Source organism: Cherax quadricarinatus, chromosome 95 (assembly GCF_038502225.1).
Source record: "Cherax quadricarinatus isolate ZL_2023a chromosome 95, ASM3850222v1, whole genome shotgun sequence".
Classification (NCBI taxonomy): domain Eukaryota; kingdom Metazoa; phylum Arthropoda; class Malacostraca; order Decapoda; family Parastacidae; genus Cherax; species Cherax quadricarinatus.
In genome coordinates, this window is record NC_091386.1 from 3,141,556 (window position 1) to 3,164,007 (window position 22,452).

At 42.5% G+C, this 22,452-nt stretch overlaps 1 protein-coding gene across 4 annotated transcripts in view; it reads right to left on the reverse strand.

The window, feature by feature from the left end:
- Positions 1–22,452, reverse strand: part of RanBPM (Ran-binding protein M) — a 124,591-nt gene that overhangs the window by 80,826 nt on the left and 21,313 nt on the right. For all 4 annotated transcript variants that reach the window (XM_053798766.2, XM_070104879.1, XM_053798765.2 and 1 more), the window contains 2 exons: positions 22,185–22,369; positions 15,653–15,765 (listed from right to left, as the gene is read on the reverse strand). In XM_053798766.2, coding sequence (XP_053654741.2) covers positions 15,653–15,765; positions 22,185–22,369 — 298 coding nt within the window. The remainder of the gene's footprint in view (positions 1–15,652; positions 15,766–22,184; positions 22,370–22,452) is intronic.

Sequence of the window (22,452 nt, forward strand, 5' to 3'; positions counted from 1 at the left end):
TTGGATAAAGTCTGGGGAGAGCACATTATTAACCCGAACACGGAAATGCCTGTCAGTTAAAAAGTTCTTAAGGAAAGATGGTAGATTGCCTCAAAGGCCTAAGGAGTGGGCTTGGGCTAAAATATTATACCTCCAAGTTGTGTCATATGCCTTCTCAAGGTCAAAAAATATGGCAATAACTGAGTGGTTATTCGCAAAGGCATTACGAACATACGTATCCAAGCGCAGTAAGGGGTCTATGGTAGAACGTCCCTTACGAAAGCCATATTGACGAGTGGAGAGACTGTTGTGTGTCTCTAAATACCACACTAAACGTCTATTTACTAGACGTTCCATTACTTTGCAAACTGCACTGGTAAGAGCAATGGGACGATAGTGGGAGGTTTCATGTCCTGTAGTGCCTGGTTTGCGGAAAGGGAGAACAATGGCGGATTTCCACAGCTGTGGAAGAACTCCTTGTGACCAAATAAGATTGTAAAGGCGTAATAGGACTGCAAGGGCTGACTGATGTAAATGTTGTAGCATACGAATATGAATGTCGTCGGGCCCAGCTGCCGATGATCGACAAGCTGAGAGTGTTGCCTCCAGTTCTTGAAGTGTAAAAGGCACATTATACTGTTCTTCTCTGAGAGAAGAAAAGTCCAAGGGTGCTAACTCTCTGGCAGACTTTGAGGAAAGAAATGAGGGGCATAGATGGAGTCCCTGAGAAATACGGACCAGATGATTGCCAATTTCATTGGCAACATCTAGTGCGTTTGCTATATCAACACCGGCAACCCGCAAAACAGGAGCCGGGTCAGGAGAATATTTACCACTCAGTTTTCGTACTTTTTTCCAGACTGCACTCATAGAGGAAGCAGAGGTGATGGTGGAGACATAATCTCGCCAGCAAGTGCGTTTAGCGTCACGGATGACACGGCGAGCGATCGCACGCTTCTGTTTAAAATCAAGGAGTCGCTCTGTGGTTCTATTGTACCGGTACCTGCCCCATGCAGCGCGTTTCAAACGTACTGCACGAGCACAAGCAGGAGACCACCAAGGCACGCATTTCTGAGAATGCCTGCCCGAAGTTTGGGGTATAGAATGAGAAGCTGCGGTGAAAACGGAGGACGAGAAGAGGTGTAAAAGCTCATCGATGGAGGACGAAGAAGGAACCTCTTTAAAAACAGTCAGGTGTGAGTAAAGGTTCCAATTTGCCCGATTAAATTGCCAGCGTGGGGTGCGAAGAGGTGGCGAATATGAAGGGGAAGTAAGAATGATTGGGAAATGATCACTGTCATGTAAGTCCGGGAGAACAGACCAAGTGAAGTCTAATGCGGCGGAGGAAGAGCAAACTGAGAGATCGATGCAAGAGAGAGTATGAGTCCGAGGATCAAAATGGGTGTGAGTACCTGTATTTAAAACATGGAGGGGGTGGGTGGCAAGAAAAGCCTCTAACTGAATTCCACGGGAATCACAGTGAGACCCCCCCAGAGGAAATGGTGGGCATTAAAATCACCAAGTAACAGAATCGGTGGCGGTAATGACGAAACAAGGAAGGCAAAATCCGGAATAGATAATGCCCGAGAAGGAGAGAGATATAAAGAACAGAGCGTATACCACCTATGTAAGTGGATACGGGCTGCTGTGTAATGCAGCGAAGTATGAACAAATAGCTGATGGTACGGAATATCAGTGCGGAGAAGAAGGGCACTTTCATTAAAGGTCCCATCAGGAAAAGGATCTGAAGAATACAATAAATTATAGCCTGAGATGTGAGAAATAACAGCAGAGTGTAATTTTGGTTCCTGTAAGCAAACACCAACAGGGGCAAACTGGGAGAGTAACATCTGAAGCTCACCCCGATTACCCCTGAGGCCGCGTATATTCCACTGTAAACAGACCATGATTGGCAATGATAAAGATACTTGAAATCCGCAGGTAAGGGTTCCTACGGACTAGAAGGGTTAGAAAAGTCCACATGCGGAGGCAGTGGAAAATGTTCAAGCAGCGAAGGAACGGTGCGCTGTGAAGAAAGGAGTTGCGCAGATGGAGCAGAGGAGAGAGAAAGAGCGGAAGGTGGATCAGTGTCCATTGATGGTTTGGTCTCTGCAATATATTCAGAGATTGCTTCAAGTGTTTCGGAATTCAGAGATGTCGTATGGGAGACAATATTGGGAATGGTAGGGGGAGGATGAGTAAAGATTGGAACTGTATTGGACTGTACCAAGGTAGGGGGGGGGGCGAAAGGGTGGAGGGAACTGGAGAAGCGTGGCAGGGGACAGAAGAGACAGGAACCTGGGAGGTGGCAGAAGAGGAAGAAACTTGGGAGGGAACAGGGGAGGAAGGTACATTACGAGGAGGAGGGTGAACCTCTGCACTTGTAACTGAGCCAGTGAGAGGGGAAGAACTAGGGACAGAGACAGGGAGGGTAAAATGAGGAGGTGGAAGATGGGTAGGAGGTGTTACCGGACCTTTTTTTTGACTTTTGAGAAGTAGAGGGACGATTGGGAAGAGGTGTCGTACGAGGTCTCGTCGATACTGAGGCTTGTAAGAGAGAACTCGAAGAAGCGAGATTAGACTGAGGCGTTGAAGTAGGGACGTCTGAGCCGAGGACAGCAAAAGGATTAGATACAGGAGTGATTATGGGAGAGGTAACCACAGAGGTGGGTGTAGAAGATGGGATACCAGAAGTGGGGGGACGTTTTGAAACACGGGAATAAGAAACACGTGGGAGTCTCCCTTGGAGGCGGAGATGAGAAACTGCCATGGCATAAGGGAGACCTTCTGTCTCTTTGAGGTAACGGATTTCCCGCTCGTTTAAATAGACCTGACAACGGCGAGAGTACGAAGGGTGAGCCTCATGACAGTTAAGGCAAGAGGGAGATCGATTACAAGACGTATTAGAATGGTCATCGGCACCACAGACTGGGCATTCGGCGATAGATCTGCAATATTTCGCTGGATGGCCAAATCGCCAGCAATTTCTACACTGTTGTGGTGTAGGGATCACCTTTTGAACTTGTAACCGATGTCCTGCTATATAAACTGAGGATGGGAGTTCTCGGCTGTCAAAAGTTAAACGAGCCACATTGCTAGGGTATCGTCTCCGCCCACGGGCAGGAAGAACGTAAGTGTCTACCTTGAGGATTGGGAGATCTTGGAGTTCCAGCTGTTCTAGAATGTCGGTGCCACATGTCTGGAAATTTTGTTGAACTATGGTATGGGGCAGAATAACGGTACCACTACAAGAATTGAGGGAATGATGTTTTTCAAGGGTGACAGGAACAGTATCTATATGGGAAAGACGAGAGAGCTCACGAGCCTGGGTAGCATTCTGTACGGTAATGATGCGCGTACCGCTCTTAAGAGCATGAAAAGAAATATCTTTACCAACATGGCGTAGGAGTGCCTTGCCAATACTATGGTCAGAAAGATAGGCAGTAGAGGAAGTTGGTCGTAAAGTGAAGAATTTAGTCCACTGTTCAGTCTGAAACTGAGCGTGGAAAGGTAGTGAAGGACGTGTCGATCGTTTCTGAGAAGAACGAGAAGGTGAAGGTGGAGAAGTATCATCAGCAGGTAATTGTCGTTGACGTTTAGGCGTGGGACCAGAGTTGGTCCGACGTGGAACGGGTCGGCGATTTGAAAATTGCCGCACCGTAGAGGGAGAGGCCGGAAACATAGTCAGAGGAGAGCGAAGGTCTGATAAATCGAAGGAGTCAGTCGAGGCCTCAGTACCTGAAGCGGGTGAGGAAACAGCACCGGCAATAGGTACAGAGGCATGAGGAATGTCTGAAGAGTGGTCCAAAGACGAGGCGGGGTCAGAACGGGGTGCGGTATCAAGAAGGGGCCCGGGGGTACCAGGTTCATGGACTAGGGCTGCCATGGTTAGATTACTTCTTTCTTTTTGTTTTTAAGAAAAAAAAAGAAAGAAAAGAAAAGAAAAATAAAAAAAAGAAAAAAAAAAAGGGGGGACCGGGGAGGGATAGTTCCTAGGAGGAATGAAAGGGCCAGAAATCTCCCTCCGCGCCCAAGAGGACTCGACACCGCTAGTAGCGCAGATGCAGCATGGAACCCGTGCCATACCCTACCCTTCATGCTAGTAAACTAACAATCCGGGATAGCAACCTCACATCTGCCGAGCTACCTCGGTGGACAAAAGAGAGGGTGGCCGGATATCCGCCACAAAGCATACCTCCTTCGGCCACCACCCCCGGAATCCGAAAGGTGGCTTCCAGAGATACACTCGTCGCCCGAAAGACACCCAAAGCTACTCCGGGATACCGGAGAGGGATCAGGACATCCCCAGGCGATCCAGATTCCACGGCAAACTACGCCACCGCTAAGAACCTCAACGGAATGGGATGGACCCCGGTATCCTTTCTCCTACCCAGGAACTAGCGCGCCTGTGGGAGAAATCCCAAAGGACAAAAAGAGGAAGGGCAAAAGGGAGGAGTGGGGAGGAGGAGGAGGAAAGGAAAAAGGGGAGGATGGGGAGGATGGGATAGGGGAGGGGAGATTGGGGGGTAATTAGGTTCGGTCTGAGGAAGAAGACCGATAGGTCTAATTCCTCAGACCAAGAGCCTCTTCACCACGCCAAGGAGCCCCCCTTGAAGAGGATCTGAGACTGTAACTCTCACATCCTCCCCAGTCATAGTTACATCTGAGACGGTAACTCTCACATCCTCCCCAGTCATAGTTACATCTGAGACGGTAACTCTCACATCCTTCCCAGTCATAGTTACATCTGAGACTGTAACTCTCACATCCTTCCCAGTCATAGTTACATCTGAGACGGTAACTCTCACATCCTTCCCAGTCATAGTTACATCTGAGACTGTAACTCTCACATCCTTCCCAGTCATAGTTACATCTGAGACGGTAACTCTCACATCCTCCCCAGTCATAGTTACATCTGAGACAGTAACTCTCACATCCTTCCCAGTCATAGTTACATCTGAGACTGTAACTCTCACATCCTTCCCAGTCATAGTTACATCTGAGACGGTAACTCTCACATCCTCCCCAGTCATAGTTACATCTGAGACTGTAACTCTCACATCCTTCCCAGTCATAGTTACATCTGAGACTGTAACTCTCACATCCTCCCCAGTCATAGTTACATCTGAGACGGTAACTCTCACATCCTCCCCAGTCATAGTTACATCTGAGGAGGTAACTCCCACATCCTCCCCAGTCATAGTTACATCTGAGACGGTAACTCTCACATCCTCCCCAGTCATAGTTACATCTGAGACTGTAACTCTCACATCCTCCCCAGTCATAGTTACATCTGAGACGGTAACTCTCACATCCTCCCCAGTCATAGTTACATCTGAGACGGTAACTCTCACATCCTCCCCAGTCATAGTTACATCTGAGACTGTAACTCTCACATCCTCCCCAGTCATAGTTACATCTGAGACTGTAACTCTCACATCCTCCCCAGTCATAGTTACATCTGAGACTGTAACTCTCACATCCTCCCCAGTCATAGTTACATCTGAGACTGTAACTCTCACATCCTCCCCAGTCATAGTTACATCTGAGACTGTAACTCTCACATCCTCCCCAGTCATAGTTACACCTGAGACTGTAACTCTCACATCCTCCCCAGTCATAGTTACATCTGAGACTGTAACTCTCACATCCTCCCCAGTCATAGTTACATCTGAGACGGTAACTCTCACATCCTCCCCAGTCATAGTTACATCTGAGACGGTAACTCTCACATCCTCCCCAGTCATAGTTGTAGACAGCCTGTACTGTCTGCACAGACAGCCCATGCTGTCTGCGAGCTTAGTTCATATTTCGCGTCATGCTGGTGCTGCCACCTATAGGCCTTGCCACTTCAGTATTTATTTATTTATTTATTTATTTAGAAATTTTAGCATACAAACAGAGGTACAAAAAATACAGGTAAGAGCAGCATGCCAAAGCCACTTATATGCATAGCATTACGGGCTGGCTTAAAATTAACTTAAGATTAACTAAGCAATGATGAAATCAGTGATAAGACATTATTGTAAACAGATAACTATAAAATACAAATGAGTATTACAAAGACAGGTCCTATGGTTGCATGCATTGCTGTTCATTCAGTAGAATGGAGTATTCTGTTAGGTAGTGTATTTAAAAAAATAACAAAGTTAGGTTTAACATTTGTGTGATATAATTGTGAGTAACATTTAGGATATACAATTTATATGGTTCAGTTATTCAGTATTTATTTGGTTTTGAGTGAGTAAGTGATCTTTGAGAAGAGACTTGAATTTATAAACAGGTAGTGTTTCTTTTATATTTACAGGTAATGAATTCCAGATTTTAGGGCCTTTTATGTGCATTGAGTTTTTGCATAGCGTGAGATGGACACGAGGAACATCAAAGAGTGATCTGTGCCTTGTATTATGGTCATGTGTCCTGTTGAGGTTGGCAAGGAGATGTTTGAGGGGAGGGTTAATATCAGAGTTAAGTGTTCTATGTATGTAATAAGTGCAATAATAAGTATGGATGTTTTTTTATGTTGAGTAGGTTGAGTGTTTTGAATATTGGTGGAGTGTGCTGCCTGTAGTGAGAATTTGTTATCATTCTAACTACAGCCTTTTGTTGGGTAATTAGTGGTCTGAGATGGTTAGTTGTTGTTGAGCCCCATGCACAAATTCCATAGGTGAGATAGGGGTAAATAAGAGAGTGATAAAGGGCCAGGAGGGCTGACTGTGGAACATAGTGCCGTATCTTCGATAGTATGCCTACAGTCTTGGAAATTTTCTTAGAAATTTGTTGTATATGTGTATGAAATTTGAGTCTATTATCAAGGTGGATTCCTAAGAATTTTCCCTCTGTTAGCTTTGTGATAGGTGATCCGTTTATCGTTATGTTAAGAGGTACATCTGTAGCTCTGCTACCAAACTGAATGAAGTAGGTTTTGTCAATGTTTAGTGTAAGTTTGTTAGTCCTCATCCAGGTAGATATTTTCTGTAATTCGGTGTTTACAGTATTGGCTAGTGTGACTGGGCTCGGGTGAGAGAAGACGTATGTGGTGTCATCTGCAAAAAGTGTGGGTTTGAGTAATTGCGAAGCATTTGGTAGGTCATTTATGTATAGGAGAAAGAGAAGAGGGCCAAGGACACTTCCCTGTGGGACACCACATTTGCGTACACATTTGCGTACACATATTGGCTTCTGTTACTGAGGTAAGACTTGAGGTAGTTGAGGGAGTGCCCTCTAATACCATAGTGTGACAATTTTACGTGGAGCAAGTCATGGTCAACTGTATCAAAAGCTTTACGTAAGTCAATGAAGATCCCCAGTGGGACTTCTTTTTTCTCTATTGCAGTGTATATATGTTCTAGCATGTGTATAATAGCATCATTAGTATTTTTATTAGGCCTGAATCCAAATTGGCAGGGGTTGAGAATGTTATGGGAGATGAGGTAGGAGTGGATTCGTTTATGAATTAATTTTTCGAAGATTTTTGAGAGAGGGTGTAAATTGGATATTGGCCTATAGTTATTCAACTCTGTTTGGTCTCCTCCTTTATGGATCAGGGTGACCCTTGCTATTTTGAGAACTGTAGGGAAGGTGGAGGATTCAATGGATTTGTTAAAGAGTGTTGCAATGATTGGTGATAGTACTTGTGACGCTTTTTTGTATATAAAGGGTGGTAAGGTATTTAAATCTCCTGCCTTGTTTTTCAGTGCGTTGATAATAAGGGAGACTTCATATGGGTTAGTCGGAGCTAGGAACAGTGTGTTCGGGTAGTTGCCAGTGAGGTAGTCATTTGGTGGGGTATCTGAGCTTGGGATATTATTGGCAAGGTTTTGACCTATAGTGGAGAAGAAATCATTGAGTCTGTTTGCTGTTTCTGTTGGTGGGAGTTGGGGTTCATCTGATTTTGCTAATTTTATTTCGCTATGTCGTGATATCTTTTTTGTTCCCAGAATTTCTGATAGGGTCTTCCAGGTCTTTTTTATATCACCTCTTAAGTTGGATAATCTGTTCTCATAATACATTTTTTTTGCCCAGACTTGCCTCACCCTCACTCACACAGCGGCCTAGCAGCAAGACACAAGGCCTCCCAGCTCTCTCTCGTGGGATGGCCCTGCCCGGGCCATGGGCACAACACAAGCCTGTATACCCACCACTAATAATAATAAACAAAGAAGCCTCCGAAGTTTATCATTTCAACTACCCGCTTGCGACAGCTAACAAACAAGTTCGTTATATAGTTACATCTGAGACGGTAACTCTCACATCCTCCTCAGTCATAGTTACATCTGAGACGGTAACTCTCACATCCTCCCCAGTCATAGTCACATCTGAGGAGGTAACTCCCACATCCTCCCCAGTCATAGTCACATCTGAGGAGGTAACTCCCACATCCTCCCCAGTCATAGTTACATCTGAGATGGTAACTCCCACATCCTCCCCAGTCATAGTTACATCTGAGACGTTAACTCCCACATCCTCCCCAATCATAGTCACATCTGAGACGGTAACTCTCACATCCTCCCCAGTCATAGTTACATCTGAGATGGTAACTCTCACATCCTCCCCACTCATAGTCACATCTGAGATGGTAACTCCCACATCCTCCCCAGTCATAGTCACATCTGAGAAGGTAACTCCCACATCCTCCCCAGTCATAGTCACATCTGAGAAGGTAACTCCCACATCCTCCCCAGTCAGTCACATCTGAGATGGTAACTCCCATATCCTCCCCAGTCAGTCACATCTGAGATGGTAACTCCCACATCCTCCCCAGTCAGTCACATCTGAGATGGTAACTCCCACATCCTCCCCAGTCATAGTCACATCTGAGATGGTAACTCCCACATCTTCCCCAGTCAGTCACATCTGAGATGGTAACTCCCACATCCTCCCCAGTCAGTCACATCTGAGATGGTAACTCCCACATCCTCCCCAGTCAGTCACATCTGAGATGGTAACTCCCACATCCTCCCCAGTCAGTCACATCTGAGATGGTAACTCCCACATCCTCCCCAGTCATAGTCACATCTGAGATGGTAACTCCCACATCCTCCCCAGTCAGTCACATCTGAGATGGTAACTCCCACATCCTCCCCAGTCAGTCACATCTGAGATGGTAACTCCCACATCCTCCCCAGTCAGTCACATCTGAGATGGTAACTCCCACATCCTCCCCAGTCAGTCACATCTGAGAAGGTAACTCCCACATCCTCCCCAGTCAGTCACATCTGAGATGGTAACTCCCACATCCTCCCCAGTCAGTCACATCTGAGAAGGTAACTCCCACATCCTCCCCAGTCAGTCACATCTGAGATGGTAACTCCCACATCCTCCCCAGTCAGTCACATCTGAGAAGGTAACTCCCACATCCTCCCCAGTCAGTCACATCTGAGATGGTAACTCCCACATCCTCCCCAGTCAGTCACATCTGAGAAGGTAACTCCCACATCCTCCCCAGTCAGTCACATCTGAGATGGTAACTCCCATCTTTAGTAAAGGAAGTGGGCATCTGAGACTGATATATCAGACCCTTTACATAATGTTTTAATAGGATTTACCTTTATAATGATCAGAGTTCATGACATACCAAAATATGATCTAACACGTAGGGTGTGTTAAGTCATATTTAAAACAAATATAACCATGAGAGTACAGGTTAACACACTTTCAAAGGAGCACTTGAAAGTGTCTTACATGCTAAAGTTGTGCCCTTAACAAGTGATGTCAAATTACCTTTGAAAAAGTATTAATGTGAAAACAGGGAAGTTATAACTACACAGAACTTACCAATTATTAAGTACAAAGAAAGTGTTAACTTCACAAATTTATCAAGTATAGTGGAACCTCCACTTGCAAGCGCATCCACGTGTGAGTTTTTCCAAATACTGTACAAGTAGTAGCTCAGTCGATTTTTGCTTCCATATGCGAGCGAAATTTCCATGAGTGAGCGGGCCTCATGGGAGGTTCCTTGACGCTGGTGAGGGACTCTTACTCTTGATCTAGGAATTTCTATCTTATTTGTTTGTTAGACTATCTTATTGAAACTTGGGCAATGTATGATGGAAAGATGCTTCTTAACATACACCAAAAATGAAAGAAATCGGATCATAAATAATGGAGTTCACTTCTCAGCCATTAGCCGCCCCTTAGTGGCATTTTCGTATGATTTTATGGTTGTATTCTCGTTTTCTTGGCCTCATTTGATAGAATGGAAGGTATATTACAGAAACAGGCCGGACTTGAGTCCTGGAGATGGGAAGTACAGTGCCTGCACTCTGGAGGAGGGGTGTTAATGTTGCAGTTTAAAAACTGTAGTGTAAAGCACCCTTCTGGCAAGACAGTGATGGAGTGAATGATGGTGAAAGTTTTTCTTTTTCGGGCCACCCTGCCTTGGTGGGAATCGGCCAGTGTGATAATAAAAAAAAAAAAATTACAGAAACAGATATGATTTTGATTGGTTTCACAAAGAAAAATTGCGCTCAAAGCAGCAGAAATGTTTGATTCTTTGGCGATGTTTAAGAGTAAATAAATGTAAACACTGTCCATTCCAATATGCAGTCATGAATGGGTTGACATTATTTATACAATTATTACAATAATGCAGTAGTCTGCATAATAGTAAATCTTCTAATTTTTGTATGAATAAAAATTCCAAATGGTAAGAAAGAGTACAGTGGAACCCCGGATAACGTAATTAGTCCATTCCAGAGAGAGTGTCTCATACTGAATCTGACTTAATCCGAATTAATTTTTCCCATAAGAAATAATGGGAATCCAATTAATCCGTTTCAGACACCCAAAAGTATTAAAAAAATGTTTTCTACACGAAATATACATTTACCTACATAGAAAACAATGATACATGAAGAATAAAACAATAATAACATCACACTTACCTTTATTGAAGACATGGTGATGTATGGAAAATGGGAGGAGGAGAGAGGATGGAGGAATTTACAATTGTATGGAAGGGGAATCCCACTCCATAAAGACTTCAGGTACCACGTCTTTATCCTGGGTTACTTCCCTCCTTTGTTTTTTAATGCCACTAGGACCAGCTTGAGAGTCACTGGACCCCTGTCGCTCAAAAATGTTTTCCAAAGAGGTCCGTTTCTGATGTACGTTAGGAATTGTGTTGGAAGACAAGATAGTCCTTCAGTATGACACTAATATCAGCTCTATGGCTTATTTATCTAGCACAATTCATCTAATATGACATAATAAACAAAATTAATAACAGAGAAACATAAATACTCTAGAATGAATAAAATACGTCATTAAGTATGTCACGAGTGTTGCTGTTGTTGTTGTTGTTGGGTGTATAAGGGTCACTGACACACAAGCCGTACATAGTGGTGGTGCAGGCGGCAGCAACGGTACAGACTAGAGATGGCGGTGTTGTCAGTCGCCCTATATAACTCCAACAACATTGGAGTTAGGTTCGTGCTGTCCTTTTTCTATTGATTAATCGCTTAACTTACTTGCTACAGTTAATGCTACACTTTATCGCTGGCTGCTGCTATAGCCTTTATAGACTCCTGCTGCTTTAGTATCATACATATTGCAGAATCACTGAAAAAGGCACATTCTCCCCTCTCTCTCAGCCCTTTACCAAAGGGCTGGCTGGCACTAGAAGCTTTCTTTGGGCCCATGGTGACTTATTTAGCAGTTACAAGGACTAGGACAAAATGTATCATATGAACACGTGGGACTGTCCTCACTGGCTGGTAAACAATGGCACACTGGGCAGCTCAGGCCCTGACACAAATGACTTATACCAAGTTCAGTGACATTCACCGAGCCAATATTTTGATGCAAAAACGTTACTTATTCCAATTGTTACTTATTCTGATGATGTCTTAATCCGGGGGTCCACTGTATTATTATAAGAATACGTACGTACTAGTAATAAAAATATGTATAATATAATAATTATATACGTAATAATACTTTTTTTTTTTTTTTCAACAAGTCGGCCGTCTCCCACCGAGGCAGGGTGACCCAAAAAAGAAAGAAAATCCCCAAAAAGAAAATACTTTCATCATCATTCAACACTTTCACCACACTCACACATTATCACTGCTTTTGCAGAGGTGCTCAGAATACAATAGTTTAGAAGCATATACGTATAAAGATACACAACATATCCCTCCAAAGTGCCAATATCCCAAACCCCTCCTTTAAAGTGCAGGCATTGTACTTCCCATTTCCAGGACTCAAGTCCGACTATATGAAAATAATCGGTTTCCCTGAATCCCTTCACTAAATATTACCCTGCTCACACTCCAACAGATCGTCAAGTCCCAAGTATCATTCGTCTCCATTCACTCCTATCTAACACGCTCATGCACGCTTGCTGGAAGTTCAAGCCCCTTGCCCACAAAACCTCCTTTACCCCCTCATAACAAATTATAAGAATACGTACGTACTAATAAATAATACATAATTACAGTGGTCCCTCGCTTTTCGTAATTAATCCGTTCCTGGAGGAGCTACTATAAACGAAATTTACGATTTGCGAATCAATTTTCCCCATAAGAAATAATGTAAATACAATTAATCCGTTCCTGACACCCAGAAGTATTAAAACAAAAAATTTTTTAACATGAAATATACATGTAGTACATAAACAATACAATGGGAAATGACGAATGAAACATTAACAGCATAACACTTACCTTTATTGGAGATTCTTCTTAGTGTATGGAAGACTGGAGGAGGAGAGAGAGTGGATTGTTTATAGTTTGGAAGGGGAATCCCCTTCCATCAACACCTCAGGTACCATTTGCTTTTCTGGGGTTGCTTCTCTTCTCTGTTTCTTAATGCCACTAGGACCACCTTGAGAGTCACTGGAGTCCTGTCTCGCAAAATAACTGTCCAAAGAGCTCTGTTTCTGGCGTCTCTTTAACACTTCCCTAAAATGGCCCAAGACTTTGTCACTGTACATGTTGCCAACATGGCTTGTAACAACCTTGTTAGGGTGATGTTTCTCCATAAATCTTTCCATCCTACCCCACATTGCAAAAATCTCTCTTAATTTCTGAAGAAGGCACCTTCTTCCATCTCTCTTCCTCCTCCTCTGCAGCAAGATTCTGAGCTGCAATCTGTTGCTCTTCCTGCTGAAGCTCTTGCAGCTCCTCAGTGGTGAGCTCTTCATTGTGGTCTTCCACCAACTCTTCCACATCCTCCAAACTCACATCCAACCCCATGGAACTCCCCAGTGCCACAATTGATTTTACAACAGACATAGGCTCATCAGGGTCAGTCCCAAACCCTTCAAAATCCCTCTTGTCGACACAATCTGGCCACAATTTTCTCCAGGCAGAGTTCAAAGTCCTGGTAGTCACTCCCTCCCAAGCCATACCTTTAAGGGTTATGCAATGGAGGATGCTGAAGTGTTCTCTCCAAAATTCCCTTAGGGTCAAGTGAGTGTCTGTGGTCACAGTCAAGCACCTGTGAAACATTGCTTTTGTGTAGAGTTTTTTAAAGTTTGCAATGACCTGCTGGTCCATGGGCTGGAGGAGAGGAGTGGTATTTGGGGGCAAGAACTTTACTGTGATGAACCCAAACTCCTCAAAAATTAGATCATCCAAGTTTGGAGGATGAGCAGGTGCATTGTCCATTACTAGCACGCACTTGAGATCCAATTTCTTTTCCAGGAGATACTCCTTCACACTAGGGCCAAACACTTCATTGAACCACTCGACGAAAATTTCCCTCGTGACCCATGCCTTACTATTAGATTTCCAAAACACACACAATTTACTCTTCATAACATTGTTTTTCCTGAACACTCTGGGATTTTCAGAATGGTACACTAGTAATGGCTTCACTTTGAAATCCCCACTAGCATTAGCACAGAACATTAGCGTCAGCCTGTCTTTCATAGGCTTGTATCCTGGCACTGCTTTTTCCTCTTGTGTAATGTAGGTCCTCTTTAGCATTTTCTTCCAAAAGAGGCCTGTTTCGTCACAATTGAACACTTGTTCAGGTTTCAGTCCTTCAGCCTCTATGTACTCCTGGAATTCATGGACATATTTTTCAGCTGCCTTGTGGTCCGACTGGCAGCCTTACCACACTCTGTATGCCAGTACAGTTCTTAAATTTCTCAAACCAGCTTTTGCTGGCCTTAAATTCACTCACATCACCACTAGTTGCAGGCAATTTCTTTACCAAATCGTCATGCAACTGCCTAGCCTTTTCACAAATAATCGAAGTCATAAGAGTATCTCCTGCTAATTGTTTCTCATTTATTCACACCAATAATAACTTCTCAACCTCTTCGAGTACTGGTGATCTCATTTTTGTCAGCATATTTACCCCCTTTGCAACAACAGCTTCCTTGATTACCTTTTTCTTGGCCACTATGGAACATAAGGTTGTGTAGGGTTTCTTATACATCCTGGCCAGTTCGGCCACACTTGTACCACTTTCATATCGTTCAATGATGGTTTTTTAAATTCAATCGTATTTCTCACCTTCTTTACCACAGGCTTAGCACTAGGAGCTTTCTTTGGAGCCATGGTAGCTTATTTAGTACTTGTAAGCACTAAAATAAATGGAATATTATGAAATATTTCACTGGAGCACGTGAGGGGACCTTCACTCACTGGTAAACAATGCGAGACTGGCTGCCGCCACGGCTCACGCCGTGGGTACGCGTCCCGGATGAACTACGACTCGCGAGTCAACCTATGAAAAGCGAGCCCATGTTTATACGAAAACATCCCTATGATTGGCGAAATTTACGATTGCCGAGAACTACGAAAAGCAAGGGACCACTGTATAATAGTAATAATAATAATACTATAAGTGAGATTCAGGTCACCACCACTAGATGTTAGTACGTATGTGTATTGAAACATCGCCGCTCAGGGAGGGAGCAAAATTCTCATGTTTTCCTTACGGTTTGTGCAGTTATTTTGTGAAATTTCTTGTTTCTAACCATGGGTCCTAAGAAAGCAAGTGCAAAAGGAGAGTGCTGAAATGAAAAAAAGAGGATGATTTTCATGGAATAAAGCAGGAAATCATACATAAACACAAACTAGGTGTAGCATTAAGAGTGTAGCATTCAGTGTAGCATTAAGAGTGTAGCACTAAGAGTGTGGCATTAAGAGTGTAGCATTAAGTGTAGCACTAAGAGTGTAGCACTAAGAGTGTAGCACTAAGAGTGCAGCACTAAGAGTGCAGCATTAAGAGTGTATCATTAAGAGTGTATCATTAAGAGTGCAGCAATTAAACGATTAAGTGATAGAAAAAGGATGATCTAATAGAGTATGGCTTACAAACACTCCGCATAGGAAGGTATGAAGTCAGTAGGAGGAATGGCTGCTGTGGTGGCCCCAACAACAATGACAGCCACTAACACTACTCACACACGTAATATTTCATTCATTCTAGTGTATATATCATGTTTCTACATTATTAATATTGTTTATTATGTCATATTAGATGAATTTTGATAGATAAATAAGCCATAGAATTGATATTAGGGAAATTATTGAAGTATTTTATGGTGCCTGGAATTACACTGGAACAAATTGCATTTCAATTAATTTAAATGAGGAAAACTGACTCCACAATCAAGCATATCCAGATGCGAGCAAGGTCACAAAATAGATTAAGCTCGTTAGTGGAGGTTCCACTGTACTTACTCTAACATTGTATGGTTTGATGAACTTACTTTGTCTATTTTTTATAGAGGTGAGTTCCTCATCAAAATCTTGACTAGTGGATCTGGCAAAGGCTTCCGCTGTGGCACAGTAACCATGATGGACAAGGTACGTGGACACCATTCTGACAATATAAGCTACATTAGTAATAAAATTCTTTTGCATAAAGTGACAAACATGCATAATATTCACTGCTGAAGACTTATTTTTTTTTATAAACATACTGGACGTTTCCCACTGAGGCAGGGTGACCCAAAAAAGGAAAAACACTTTCATCATCATTCACTCCATCACTGTCTTGCCAGAGGTGCCACTGTGACCACAGATGCAAGTTTTTACAGATGAATCTCCCGCTAGTGTGGTCATGACGAACTCTCACTCTAGTTCCCTCAAAGCAGTTATCGTGACTCACGAAATCGAAATGACACGATTGCAAACGAACCATACCACAGGAGGAGACTGAATTCGTGGTGAGTGAGTTTTATGACTCACTCGCTATGAGTTCAATCCCAGTCCATGGTATGGTTAGTATACTAATGTTAAACACAGCTTAATATTCATGTAAGAATATCTGTTTTTACTTTATATTAATTCCAGTTTCAAATTATAATACTTATACAAGAATGCTTTTGTTATACGTATCTCCTTTCTGGGAAAGCTCAAGTCTTCTGTACACACACAGCATCCTCCAAGTCACTTTTCATGTTGCTACAGTTAGTGTTCGAATACACGAGTGAATTCACTCCTCGTAGTGTAAATTACCCGAGGCACAGGTGCTCCTCAACTTACGAGTTTACATTCTGATGAACACCATTTTAAGTCAAAAATATCGTAAGCCTCATTTTTTTTTTTCAACAAGTCGGCCGTCTCCCACCGAGGCAGGGTGACATGAATATGATATATGATATGATATGAATATAGGTAGTAGGTTGGTAGACAGCAACCACCCAGGGAGGTACTACCGTCCTGCCAAGTGAGTGTAAAACGAAAGCCTGTGATTGTTTTACATGATGGTAGGATTGCTGATGTCTTTTGTCTGTCTCATAAATATGCAAGATTACAGGTATGTCTTGCTACTTCTACTTACACTTAGGTCACACTACACATACATGTACACATTTATTTATACACACTCATCTGAGTTTTCTTTGATTTTATCTTAATAGTTCTTGGTCTTATTACTTTTTCTTTTATATCCATGGGGAAGTGGAATAAGAATCTTTCCTCCGTAAGCCATGCGTGTTGTAAAAGTCAACTAAAATGCCGGGAACAATGGGCTAGTAACCCCTTTTCCTGTAAAGATTACTAAAAAGAATAAGAAGAAAATTGTCAAAGTGGGAAGTCTGAATGTGCGTGGATGTTGTGCAAATGGTAAGAAAGAGATGATTGTGGATGTTATGAATGAGAAGAAGCTGGATGTCCTGGCTTTAAATGAAGCAGAGCTGAAGGGGGTGGGAGAGTTTCAATGGAGAGGAATAAATGGGATTAGGTCAGGGGTTTCATATAGAGTTAGAGCTAAAGAAGGAGTAGCAATAATGTTGAAGGATAAGCTATGGCAGGAAAAGAGGGACTATAAATGTATTAATTCAAGGATTATGTGGAGTAAAATAAAGATTGGATGTGAAAAGTGGGTTATAATAAGCGTGTATGCACCTGGAGAAGAGAGAAGTGTAGAGGAGAGAGAGAGATTTTGGGAAATGTTGAGTGAATGCGTGGGGAGTTTTGAATCAAGTGTGAGAGTAATGGTGGTTGGGGATTTCAAGGCTAAAGTGGGTAAAAATGTTAAGGAGGGAGTAGTAGGTAAATTTGGGGTGCCAGGGGTAAATGTAAATGGGGAGCCTTTAATTGAGCTATGTGTAGAAAGAGATTTGGTAATAAGTAATACATATTTTATGAAAAAGAGGATAAATAAATATACAAGGTATGATGTAGCACGTAATGAAAGTAGTTTATTAGATTATGTATTGGTGGATAAAAGGTTGATGGGTAGGTTCCAGGATGTACATGTTTATAGAGAGGCAACTGATATATCAGATCATTATTTAGTTGTAGCTACAGTTAGAGTAAGAGGTAGATGGGAAAAGAGGAAGGTGGCAACAACAAGTAAGAGGGAGGTGAAAGTGTATAAACTAAGGGAGGAGGAAGTTCGGGTGAGATATAAGCGACTATTGGCAGAAAGGTGGGCTAGTGCAAAGATGAGTAGTGGGGGGGTTGAAGAGGGTTGGAATAGTTTAAAAAATGCAGTATTAGAATGTGGGGCAGAAGTTTGTGGTTATAGGAGGGTGGGGGCAGGAGGAAAGAGGAGTGATTGGTGGAATGATGAAGTAAAGGGTGTGATAAAAGAGAAAAAGATAGCTTATGAGAGGTTTTTACAAAGCAGAAGTGTTATAAGAAGAGCAGAGTATATGGAGAGTAAAAGAAAGGTAAAGAGAGTGGTGAGAGAGTGCAAAAGGAGAGCAGATGATAGAGTGGGAGAGGCACTGTCAAGAAATTTTAATGAAAATAAAAATTTTTGGAGTTAAACAAGTTAAGAAAGCCTAGGGAAAGTATGGATTTGTCAGTTAAAAACAGAGTAGGGGAGTTAGTAGATGGGGAGAGGGAGGTATTAGGTAGATGGCGAGAATATTTTGAGGAACTTTTAAAAGTTAAGGAAGAAACAGAGGCAGTAATTTCATGCACTGGTCAGGGAGGTATACCATCTTTTAGGAGTGAAGAAGAGCAGAATGTAAGTGTGGGGGAGGTACGTGAGGCATTACGTAGAATGAAAGGGGGTAAAGCAGCTGGAACTGATGGGATCATGACAGAAATGTTAAAAGCAGGGAGGGACATAGTGTTGGAGTGGTTGGTACTTTTGTTTAATAAATGTATGAAAGAGGGGAAGGTACCTAGGGATTGGCAGAGAGCATGTATAGTCCCTTTATATAAAGGAAAAGGGGACAAAAGAGACTGTAAAAATTATAGAGGAATAAGTTTACTGAGTATACCAGGAAAACTGTACAGCAGGGTTATAATTGAAAGAATTAGAGGTAAGACAGAATGTAGGATTGCGGATGAGCAAGGAGGTTTCAGAGTGGGTAGGGGATGTGTAGATCAAGCATATATGTGAACAGTATTTAGATAAAGGTAGGGAAGTTTTTATTGCATTTATGGATTTAGAAAAGGCATATGATAGAGTGGATAGAGGAGCAATGTGGCAGATGTTGCAAGTATATGGAATAGGTGGTAAGTTATTAAATGCTGTAAAGAGTTTTCATGAGGATAGTGAGGCTCAGGTTAGGGTGTGTAGAAGAGAGGGAGAATACTTCCCGTTAAAAGTATTTCTTAGACAAGGATGTGTAATGTCACCATGGTTGTTTAATATATTTATAGATGGGGTTGTAAAGGAAGTAAATGCTAGGGTGTTCGGGAGAGGGGTGGGATTAAATTATGGGGAATCAAATTCAAAATGGGAATTGACACAGTTACTTTTTGCTGATGATACTGTGCTTATGGGAGATTCTAAAGAAAAATTGCAAAGGTTAGTGGATGAGTTTGGGAATGTGTGTAAAGGTAGAAAGTTGAAAGTGAACATAGAAAAGAGTAAGGTGATGAGGGTATCAAATGATTTAGATAAAGAAAAATTGGATATCAAATTGGGGAGGAGGAGTATGGAAGAAGTGAATGTTTTCAGATACTTGGGAGTTGACGTGTCGGCGGATGGATTTATGAAGGATGAGGTTAATCATAGAATTGATGAGGGAAAAAAGGTGAGTGGTGCGTTGAGGTATATGTGGAGTCAAAAAACGTTATCTATGGGGGCAAAGAAGGGAATGTATGAAAGTATAGTAGTACCAACACTCTTATATGGGTGTGAAGCTTGGGTGGTAAATGCAACAGCGAGGAGACGGTTGGAGGCAGTGGAGATGTCCTGTTTAAGGGCAATGTGTGGTGTAAATATTATGCAGAAAATTCGGAGTGTGGAAATTAGGAAAAGGTGTGGAGTTAATAAAAGTATTAGTCAGAGGGCAGAAGAGGGGTTGTTGAGGTGGTTTGGTCATTTAGAGAGAATGGATCAAAGTAGAATGACATGGAAAGCATATAAATCTATAGGGTAAGGAAGGCGGGGTAGGGGTCGTCCTCGAAAGGGTTGGAGAGAGGGGGTAAAGGAGGTTTTGTGGGCAAGGGGCCTGGACTTCCAGCAAGCGTACGTGAGCGTGTTAGATAGGAGTGAATGGAGACGAATGATACTTGGGACCTGACGATCTGTTGGAGTGTGAGCAGGGTAAGATTTAGTAAAGGGATTCAGGGATGGTAGATGAATTTGGTAGGGTGTGCAAAAGAAGAAAATTAAAGGTGAATACAGGAAAGAGTAAGGTTATGAGGATAACAAAAAGATTAGGTGATGAAAGATTGAATATCAGATTGGAGGGAGAATGTATGGAGGAGGTGAATGTATTCAGATATTTGGGAGTGGACGTGTCAGCGGATGGGTCTATGAAAGATGAGGTGAATCATAGAATTGATGAGGGAAAAAGAGTGAGTGGTGCACTTAGGAGTCTGTGGAGACAAAGAACTTTGTCCTTGGAGGCAAAGAGGGGAATGTATGAGAGTATAGTTTTACCAACGCTCTTATATGGGTGTGAAGCATGGGTGATGAATGTTGCAGCGAGGAGAAGGCTGGAGGCAGTGGAGATGTCATGTCTGAGGGCAATGTGTGGTGTGAATATAATGCAGAGAATTCGTAGTTTGGAAGTTAGGAGGAGGTGCGGGATTACCAAAACTGTTGTCCAGAGGGCTGAGGAAGGGTTGTTGAGGTGGTTCGGACATGTAGAGAGAATGGAGCGAAACAGAATGACTTCAAGAGTGTATCAGTCTGTAGTGGAAGGAAGGCGGGGTAGGGGTCGGCCTAGGAAAGGTTGGAGAGAGGGGGTAAAGGAGGTTTTGTGTGCGAGGGGCTTGGACTTCCAGCAGGTATGCGTGAGCGTGTTTGATAGGAGTGAATGGAGACAAATGGTTTTTAATACTTGACGTGCTGTTGGAGTGTGAGCAAAGTAACATTTATGAAGGGGTTCAGGGAAACCGGCAGGCCGGACTTGAGTCCTGGAGATGGGAAGTACAGTGCCTGCACTCTGAAGGAGGGGTGTTAATGTTGCAGTTTAAAAACTGTAGTGTAAAGCACCCTTCTGGCAAGACAGTGATGGAGTGAATGATGGTGAAAGTTTTTTCTTTTTCGGGCCACCCTGCCTTGGTGGGAATCGGCCAGTGTGATAATAATAATAATAAATTCAGGGAAACCGGTTATTTTCATATAGTCGGACTTGAGTCCTGGAAATGGGAAGTACAATGCCTGCACTTTAAAGGAGGGGTTTGGGATATTGGCAGTTTGGAGGGATATGTTGTGTATCTTTATATGTGTATGCTTCTAAACTGTTGTATTCTGAGCACCTCTGCAAAAACAGTGATAATGTGTGAGTGTGGTGAAAGTGTTGAATGATGATGAAAGTATTTTCTTTTTGGGGATTTTCTTTCTTTTTTGGGTTACCCTGCCTCGGTGGGAGACGGCCGACTTGTTAAAAAAAAAAAAATGAATATAATATGCTAAATGAGTAAATAAATAACTACTGTCACTGAATAAGTAAATAAACAAACAATTACTGTAACTAATTGCTTTTGCACCATCGTAAAGTTGAAATATCATAAGTAGAGTGTTCGTAAGTCAAGGAGCACCTGTAATGGAGCTGACACATACAAAAAGCCCACATAAAACACAAATGGAGATAGTTAATTCTACAATCATGGGTAATTCAAAAAATTAAGTAATAAATAGTGTAATAAATAGTGAAAGTGAGCATAAATTTACTTTCATAACTGCAAAAAATGTAATTATAAATACCTTCACTATTTTTCCAGAAAACAAGAGTACACACATGCAAGAAATAGAAAATAAATCACTGTAATTGGACAAGGTTTCAGGCCATCAATTCCTTTTTGTTTTTGTTTTTTAATAAAATTCTGACCCAATGCAAATTTGACGAGTACTTTAGTTGAAACATTAAATGATCTGAGTTCTGGAGGCAGAAGTATAGTGCTTGCACTCTGAAGGATTGCAGGGGATTTTTTTTATTTATTTATTCACCCACAACATCCCCACAGGGGATGTTGTGGGTAAATAAACATCCACAACACCCACAACATCCCCACAGGGGATGTTGTGGGTGAAAAGTGAGAATTATGAAAGCTGTACTCTGAAGGATAGCAGGGGATGTTGTGGGTGAAAAGTATGGAAACTGCACTTAGAAGGACAGATGAGGATGCTGTGGTTCAGAGGCCACTTAAACTGTCATATATACCTGGAGAAGGTTTCGGGGGGTCAACACCCCTGTGGCCGGGTCTATGACCAGGCCTCCTAAACTAGAGCAACTGACCTTGCTGGGTATGCACTTCTGGTATGACAACTCTTCAATGAATGATGATGACTACATTTCCTTTTGAGGGTCATCCTACCATGGCAAAAAACACCCTGGGTTAAAAAAAAAAGACAAGCATAATTGACTGATAACTCACCTATGGAGCATAGTTTGCCACTGTCCATAGGTATCCGGGACAGGGAAGTTTTGGATTGTCGTCCGCACACGGCACTGTGACTCGCGCATCATTTCTCCAATGTCGAAAACAAAAGGGGCCTGACCGAAATTTGCATCTACTACCTCCCCTGGAGTTTGTAACCCTACTGTCGGGTATAACTGGGGCTGAAAAGATATAATAGAAATGAGATAGGTGCACAATACTGACCAGCGGAAAAAGACAAAATGCAATAACTTAAGCTGGCAGT